The following is a 9,101-nucleotide window of genomic DNA, read 5'->3' as shown; positions in this document are numbered from 1 at the left end:
TTTGCTCAGCTTCAGAGGGGCAACTGACAAAAATCTGATGGAGTCTGAGAGTGTCACTCAGTAGTAAATCAGTTCCCCAGGAAGCATAAGACCCTGATCTTGGCTTCTAAAACTCAAAAAAAAGAACAAAATTTTTAAAAAGGAATAAAAACATTCCAAGAGCTTATCAAAGATACTCATATGACAAAATAAGCCCATGAAAACATGCTTAGCTTTATCACTGTCATTAGAGAAGCATACATAAAACACATTGATAAATCACCACATAGCTCTAAAATGACAAATATTCAAATAATAAAGCAAGCATTCGTTGTTTGCTCGCATGTTTTGAGTAATGTTCATCAGGAAGGAGGGAATGGTAAATGCTCAGCTGGCTTTCTGCTTCTTCTCTCTGTCCAGGCCACATGCATGCAGGCCATGCAGTGGTGCAGCTCACAGTAGGCAGACGTCTGATATCTAGTAACTTCATCTGAATAATCCCTCACAGACATGCTCAGGGACTGATTGAACATACAGAATCAGACATAGACAAGCCTAGAGGCTTGTATCCTAGATTATTCTAGATTCTGATATTCTGGCAATCTAGATGAACTCTCCCACAGACCATAGCAAGAGTCAGCATGTATCTTGAGAAGTTGGAAAATTCAACTATTGCTTCAAGGAATTTAAAATTGATGAAATAATACACAGTGTGTTATAATGTGGCACTTGTGCCAGAGGATTGGAAAGCTGATGCAGAGATAACAGGGAGGTTGGAGAGACAGCTCAGTTAGTGAAAGGATTTCTGTTCAGTGATGAAGACCTCATTATGGATTTCCAGGAGACACATGGAAAAAAAAGCTGCCATGGTTGCAAAACTCTTTAATGCTAGCATGTGGGAAAGCTGTGGGAGAGAGGCTGATTCCCAGCATTCTTGGGCCAGCCAGTCCATGTAGGATGTGAGTGTAAGATTCAGTGAGAGACTCTGTCTCAACATATAAGAAAAACAGCCAAAGTAGGTCTCTGGTCTCCATATGCAAGTGAACATACATTCATGCACATATGCACACACATCAACATATCAATTGCACATGTGCAATATAGGAACATGTATTTCAAAAGATCAGCAGATTCTGGAGTAGTCAATGCCAGGGAAATCAAAGATGCTACTTATGGAGGAACCTTGAGTAACTACATGTGCTTTGCAAAGTACCTCCTGTCATGTAACTTTGGATTAGTACACACTCATTCTTCCCTCCATTGCAGCACCCACTTTCCTGAGCAGTTGGAGGAGACTGGCTGCTCTGGTTGGTCGATCCTTCAGCAGGGTAGCAAGTCAAGGCACTTGGTCATGTTCTAGTAAAAATAAACACTCTCTCATCCTTTCAAGTCTAATGCGTGTTCTTTCTGAGGGACAATCTGAGCAACTTAAATGTGGGCATTTGGAAGGACCAGAGTCTCTATGGACCACATTCTTAGATGTAAGAGACTTCTCTATCACTACTTCTAATGTAAACAATACTTCTCTCACCTTCACATGCTTCAGAATCTTCCAGATGCCTTGAGATTTCTTCAATCAGAAGTAATTCCAAATAGCTTTTGTTAACTATCTGCTCTTGGGTAAAGCTACAATCTTCAGAGGAAGGGCTAGGCTATACCTGGCTTCTCCAGAGACCCCTTAATGTCAGCTTCCTCAAAACTTCCCAATGAATTAAGTTTGGAGAGCCCCAGATTCACACATATTAAGGCATCCACACTCCTCCACCTGAGTGACAGCTGGTCCTATAGACTTGTAAATTCCATCTCTCCTCTTTCTGGCACTTTTTAAATTAGACTACTAACAGCCCAACAATTTACTAAACTTAGAAAAGTCACCCCCCTCCAGTGCAGGCAAGCCATCTATCTTGTACCTTAACACTGAAATCGGGGAGACCATTTCACCTGTGAGAATCACCACATCCACTTTGCCTAAGAACACATCTCAAAAATACACACATAGAGCAGGACACTATAGAATTAGACTATAGCCCAGGACTACTAAGAGCTTGTAGCAGGAGTAACCTTTCTGATCAAGGTTTTTCTGTCCGCTTTACATAATAGCTACACTATATCTCAGAGGAAAAGAATCAAGAACTATTGGGGGCACAGAGACACTTCTGCTCACACATAAGCACAGGGGAAAGTTGAAATGTTAAATGTGCTGTGATGTCTCTTTTTTAAAATAAAAAAATCAAAGACTTTATTGGATAACGTTACACAAGATTCTTTAACATTTAACTCTGAGCAGACTGAAGGTAAGAACAATGTGTCATTCAAGTCTACAAATGAAATAGGCCTGTGAGGATTTGAAATACAGACAAGGTAGCATGGAGAAGAGCTTAAATATTAAGCAACTAAAGCAATAAAAAATAAAGTTGTAACATGGTAGGTCCAGATTTTAAATACCACCAAGTGTTTGTTTGTTTTTTTTATAATCTAGTTTGTAATAAAATGCCTTTAAGGATGTGTCATGAAGAAAAAATATGTAGGTTAAAACCAGATCTCTCCCAGTGCTTTTACCTTCTTAATATTACTTTTTGGTCAATTCCATCAGTCTACAAATAAAGATTTCTAAAGCTTAAAGGTTTCCTGATACAATCCATGCATATTTCACATGGCTTGGGAGACACATGGTTCCTGAGTGAGCATAAAAGTTACTGCTGGTGTTGGGGGTCTAAGACAAGACTACCCCAGAGCCTGGAGCTGTGCTTCAAGTCTTCTCCACAGCCCCCTGCTGTTATAGTTCCTGAGCAAATGTGATAGGATGACGTCATGATGTAGATCATTTGTAAAATGTAGTCAGGACTTGCCAGCACTTGCAGTGTGTTAGGATCTGAATTAAGCTCACTAGACCCCAGACTACCCGGTTTTTCTTCTTGAGTTATATAGCAAATCACAGTCGGGTATATTAAACAATCTAAAAATCCCACCCAGAGCAATAATCTTGAGCAATGGGCTGTTGGGTAATCTCACCCACACAGAAAGATCACAGAAAGTGAACTCTTGAGCCAAGTGCTCGCTCATCTGTTGTGTTTCTTTGAATGAGTTTTTGGAGTTAGTTTCTTTTCTTTTGGCTTTTTTTTTTCTTTTTGTGGTAAGTAATCAATATGGTGTTATCTTTCTGGTTTAAAAAATAAATTAGTATTGCCACTAAAAATCTTCAGTTTTATTATTAAAATTACAGCACCATCAAATATAAAATGCTTTAAAAATGTAGTACTAACAGGTCCATCTGATTTTCTCATGTGTTCTCCATTTTTTTGTTTGTTTGTTTGTTGGATTTTAGAGACAGGGTTTCTTTGTAGCTTTTGGAGCCTGTCCTGGAACTAGCTCTGTAGACCAGGCTGGTCTTGAACTCACAGAGATCCTCCTGCCTCTGCCTCCCAGGTGCTGGGATTAAAGGCATGTATGTATGTAAGCAAAGACAAGGAAAATATGTGGCCTTTATTAAGAATTCATTTTCCATGTACCAAACGTTTAGGCTGTTTTCAAGGATCTGTTTCTGCCACTTGTTCCTCAGGGCCAAATCTTCCCTGACACCTGCAAGAACTTCCTGCACTGAGAAGTAGGGGCTTCCTGCTGTGAAAAGAGGTCCAGATCAACACTGATGCTGTCACCCTTTCTGAACAGCACACTTAGTAGGGGAGAGGTGATAATCAAAGCCTGTCCAGCTCAGGAGAATTATGAGCTAGTTCTTGGGAGTGTACGATTTCATTCCAAGGTCAACTCTAGCCTATCCACTTGGGAGTCAAAATATGAAAAGGTAAGAATGTAGTTATGAAAATGTGCACAAAACATTAAATACTAGTGGCAAATAAATACATCTTAATATGCTCTAACGAGAAAACATATATTCAAGATAATACAACCCTGTTTTATTAAAAGAAAGAGAAGATCCACATTTTACTTGTGGGTGGGACGGGGCACTTGGCCATCCTTTCAGCAGGATGTCAGATCATCTTCCTCTTGTTTCCATGGGCACCTGAAGGAAACAGCGGCCTTAGCACTTGTGACCATTGCTGTTTCACAGGAGCGCCATTTAAACACACCTCTGCTCACTTCTGAACTGAGAAACACAATCCTTGGAGAAAGCACAAAGGTTAAGTCTGCAAACCAAACCATCCCATGCCTGGTAGGCCTGTCCAAACCACTGTTCACATTCAAAAGAAGCTACCATCAGTGAGTCTTCCGCATCACACCGAGCGCATCCTTCACGATGTGTTCACATCACTTTTCTCCTCACCTCATGCATACTTGATTGCAGCAGTTTGTTTCTTTTATACATATAAAAATTCCCTAATACCTTTTCTTCCACTCAGTCTACTCTGCCAGTGCCCTGTACAGACGACTGGTTTAGCCACTGCTTTAACATTTACTTCTCAGTGCAGCTTCAAACTCCCGTCTTAGCCAGTCCTGACGCTCTTGCTCTGTCAAAGTGGCACACATCCAAGAAACCAGCAGTCTGTTAATGTCTTTGTGCTGCTGAGCTGTTGGAAGTACAGCGAGACTGTGGCTTAGGGGCCAGCTCGCCACTCGGAATTTACTCCAGTCCTGTCTTCAGAGAAGAGTCATTTTCTTCATTCCTGTACCTTCGTGGTTTTAAACGCACTCGAGGTGGGAGGGAACCTGAGCTAGGATTCTGATAGTACCGTGTGAAATGGACTTTCGGGTGGCTGTTTTTGAAAGTAGAGGTTTCACTCTGCTTTTTCTGTGCCTTTTCTTTGGCAGTTTTCAATACTTCCCGAGGTTTTGCGTGATCCATGATCTTGCTCTGGAGCACTTTCTTGGTACTTAACTGAGCTTTTGACGTGTTTGCCTGAGCTGTGAGCGATCTGGAAACCCTCACCACAGCGTTTCTTCTCTGGCTTTCGTTTTGCTTTTTCCCGTCCACTTTATGGTCAGTTTTCAGTTTCTTGTTCACAGTAGCTACACTGTCATTTCTCCATTTTTTATCTTCATACCTAGAAGAGTCACTGCTACCTTTCCTAATTTCCTTCTTTTCTGCAACAACACTGTTTTTACACTTATCACACAGGACTTGCCTGGGCTGTAGGTTAATCACATACATTATTGAAATGGGTTCTTCCCTGTACATTTTACGTTTGAGTCTCTTAATTTTCCGAGGAGGTGGCTGAGGTATTAATTGGTTATATGTGTCCCTGAAAAACAAGGTGGGAGGATAAGGTGCTCCTTCGTGGAAGAGAGGAGGTGGCTTAGAAGTCCACAGGCGCTCAGGAGGAGGGACTGGAGGAAGGTTATCAGGAACAGCACAGTTCACTTCCTGATTGACTTCTATCCATTCTTGGAATGTGTTCCTTTGGAGCTGCTTGCCGTTCGGTTTATCCTTATACTCCCTTTTGGGAAATACTGTCACAGGGATCCCATGGGGCCCAAACTGCTCCACCAGAATGGCTGTATATTTTTCCCACCAAAAGTAGGGCTATTGCACCATGCGTTCATTGTCTCTTTTTAGACAGGTCCATGAAGACCCCGGAGAAGAACACAGGAGGCAGGGCCGGGGCTGCCAGGGGCTCCGGAGGCTTTGCCTGGGCCTCAGGACCACCAACCAGCTCCCCTGGAAAACGCTGTGGTAGCCACCTCAGCAGCCAAGGCCTTCATTTTCTCACTGATCTCTCCCTCCTCTGACTCGGGTGGGGGTAGCATCTGTGATGTCTCTTAAAAGAAAGAGGTGTACAATTTCTTATGCACAGAAGACTCTGGGAATGGATCTGGTTTATGGTTCTGGTGAGCTCTGTGCCATGTGTAAGACCAGGCCATGCCTGGCTTCCCCAGACTCTTTTGTGTGTCTCACTCATGCTATCGTTTCTCTGTCAATCTTTCTGGAGGAGGTCACACGCACTTAGAAAAGTGTTTCAATATAATCGTGTCCTAAACATGAGATCAAGTTAATTGTCACCAGAAAACTTTTCCCAAATTTGTGCAGTGTTTGACTATGTTTAAAGTACACTGCGCAGGGTCGGACTCTCAAAGTTTGAACCAGCACTGGCTGATGAGTCCTGCTGAACCAGACTTCCTTCCTACCTCACTGCTGGCCATGGTGGTCACGGAGGACCTCCTCACACATAGAAAGAAGTAGATGCATACATTAAAATTCTACTGTTTTACCAGAAATATGCACAGTTTCTTATGTCAATTATATTTTTTTATTTAGTTAAAAAATACAATCCAAATTCCTACTCTCTCCCATCCTCCCATTCCTTCCCCACACCTCCCTACCCCACCCCCTCTAATCCTAAAATAGATTAGGGCACTTTGTTTTGTGGAAGGTCCAAGGCTTTCCCTACTACATCTAGGCTGAACAAGGTACACATCCAAAGAGAATAGGATCCCAAAAAGCTGGTACATGTAGTAAAAACAAATCCCAGTGTCACTGTCAGTGGCCCCTCAGTCTGCTCCAACTGTCAACCATATTCAGAGGGACTAGTTTGGTCCTGTGCTTGTGCTTCCCATCCAACTGAAGTTGGTGAGTTCCCATTAGCTCAGGTAAACTGTGTCAGTGGATGAACTCTACGTGGTCTTGACGTCTTTGCTCATATTTTCATTCCTTCTACTCTTCCACTGGACCTTAGAAGCTCAGTCCAGTGCTCCGATGTGGGTCTCTGCCTCTATTGCCAACTGCTGTTGGACAAAGGTTCTGCAGTGATATTTAAGATAATCATCAGTCTGATTACTTGGCAAGGCCAGTTCAGGCATCCTCGCCTCTACTCCTTAGGGTCATAGCTGGGGTCATCCTTAGGAATTCATGGAAATTATTTTAGAGCCAGGTTTCTTGCTAACTCCATAATGGCTCCCTCAATCAAGATATCCCTTTCCTTGCTCTCATATCTGTCCTTCCTCCATCTCAACTATCCCATTCCCTCAAGTTCTCCTCCACCCCTGCTTCTTCCCTCCTCTTTCCCAATTCCCCTTCCTTCTACACCCCATCCCGATGCTCCCAAATTTTGTCAGGTGATCTTTTCTGTTTCCAATTTCCAGGTGGGTCTACATATGGGTTTCAAATCTTTGGGTTCAGCTTATTACTCAGCTTTTCTAGGATCATAAACTATAGGCTCAATGTCCTCTGTTTATGGCTAATATCCACTTTTGAGTAAGGATATACCATATTCAGTTTTGCCTAGCTCTATCGCCCCTTTCCTGGCAGCCACCTTTCATCCTGCTATCTCCTCACCCTACTTCCCACATTCTGAGGGTCCCCCTCTTTGGAAATAATCTCACATCTTGTGTAGAGATGTGTGAATCAGATCCTACTAAATTCAGTTATGCCCAGACACACACACACACACACACACACACACACACACACACACACACAGGGTATGGCCTCTTCAACATTCCTGACATCAGAATGAATTCTAAATTCCTTGATTCCTATGGGTGATAAGTCCTGGAGACCTGCAACATGCCTCACATCTACAAGGGTCTCCAACTCCCATGAATACAAGGGGGAGAAAGACAAGTTTCTACCTTCCAAGGCTGGATGACCTAGAAGAACAAATCCAGTCTGCTCCACTATTGACTCCAGCTGAGTATGTTCTCTCAAGACTATTGGTAATGTTTCTTTGTTCAGTGATAGAGATCAAAAGCAAGGCTTAAAACATAAAAGGGGGTCCTCTAATTAATGCACGAAACAATCCCACACCAGTTTGGATTGAAAGGGTTATTTATTTGAGGGGAAAAACTTACAGAACACAGTCCTACATGATAGCCAGGAAAGGAATCTAGTCACTGGAGCAAGAGAGCTAGTGGAGGGCTGCCGCTGCTTTTTAAAGGGAGAGAGAGAGAGAGAGAGACCACTCCCCAGTGGGCTGGTATCTCAATGACTATTGACTGAAGGATTGGAAGGAGCTCCCACAGCACCTCCCCCTTTTGTTAAGTAAGAGAGTTCTAAACCTACTACGAAATTATATACAAGAACAAATATCCTATTCTAACTAGCTTAAGTCTTGTATAATAAATAACTTGGGCAAGTCATGTGAGGAAAGTAACTATATTTATATAGTCCTTAGCCCCATCGAAGATCTGAGAAGGGAAATAATGTTACCTGAGTAATTAGGAAGTACAATCAAACAACTTCCAAAACATGCAAAAAATCAGAGACAACTGGCTACGTAGGCAATTACCCAAAGTCACGTTTGCAGCGTTGAAGCAATCAACTTGGTTAAGGTCTAGGATAACTGACAGATTATTTTGAAAAGGCAAAAAAAATTTCCAAAACCGTCTTACCCTGTCTTGGCAAAATTTGACAGTTCTGCTTATCCATTTCCAGATACTATGTATTTTGTCAGTAGTTGAGTTATGGGCAGTTCCTTGCCCAGAGGCCGGTTTTGCCAAGAAGAAAACAAGCTCCAAGTGGAGTGTCTTTGGTGCTCAACAATCTCTGGGGAATAGATTGGTGTTGCCAGGAGCGATTGTGTCTCACTACCACAGAACTAAGTTAGATTAAATGCCACTTTCTACAGCTCTTTCAAGAGGTTGAAGATTATTTAGACAGAATATAATCTCTATGTATCTAAAGAACCTGATTAGTCTAACTATAAGTATGAAAAACATAGATGACTATTGATCTACAATTCTTAATACCTATCTAACTTAATGCAAATGGATGGAAATAGAAAACACTATCCTGAGTGAGGTAACCCAGACACAAAAAGATGAACATGGGATGTACTCACTCATAATTGGTTTTTAGCCATAAATAAAGGACATTGAGCCTATAATTCACGATACTAGATAAGCAAAATAAGAAGGTGAACCCAAAGAAAAACATATAGTTATTCTCCTGGATATTGGAAGTAGACAAGATTGCTGGGCAAAAATTGGGAACTGGGGGGTAGGGTGGTATGAGGGAAAGGGGATATGGGGAGAGAAAAGTGAGAAGGGCAGGATGGGGAGAGCTTGGGGGAATGGGATGGTTGGAATAAAGGAAGGATGGATATGGGAGCAGGGAAGTATATATCTTAATTAAGGAGCCATTTTAGGGTTGGCAAGAGCCTTGACTCTAGAGGGGTTCCCAGGGGTCCAGAGAGAAGTCCCCAACTAGGTCCTTGGGCAGCTGAGGAGAG

General features: G+C 42.2%; 1 protein-coding gene across 1 annotated transcript; it reads right to left on the bottom strand.

The window, feature by feature from the left end:
* Positions 1 to 4,419: 4,419 nt before the first annotated feature.
* LOC101982300 (PWWP domain-containing protein 2A-like) lies at positions 4,420 to 6,075 on the bottom strand. The gene is given in 3 exon segments (XM_013348292.2): positions 4,420 to 5,415; positions 5,486 to 5,603; positions 6,061 to 6,075. Coding segments are annotated over 3 exon segments (1,065 nt in total). The 3' UTR covers positions 4,420 to 4,483.
* Between the last annotated feature and the right edge of the window lie 3,026 nt (positions 6,076 to 9,101).

The sequence above is a fragment of the Microtus ochrogaster genome, chromosome 10 (assembly GCF_000317375.1).
Source record: "Microtus ochrogaster isolate Prairie Vole_2 chromosome 10, MicOch1.0, whole genome shotgun sequence".
Lineage (NCBI taxonomy): Eukaryota > Metazoa > Chordata > Mammalia > Rodentia > Cricetidae > Microtus > Microtus ochrogaster.
The sequence above is the reverse complement of the archived record's forward strand: the minus strand, read 5'-3'. Positions and strand labels throughout refer to the sequence as shown.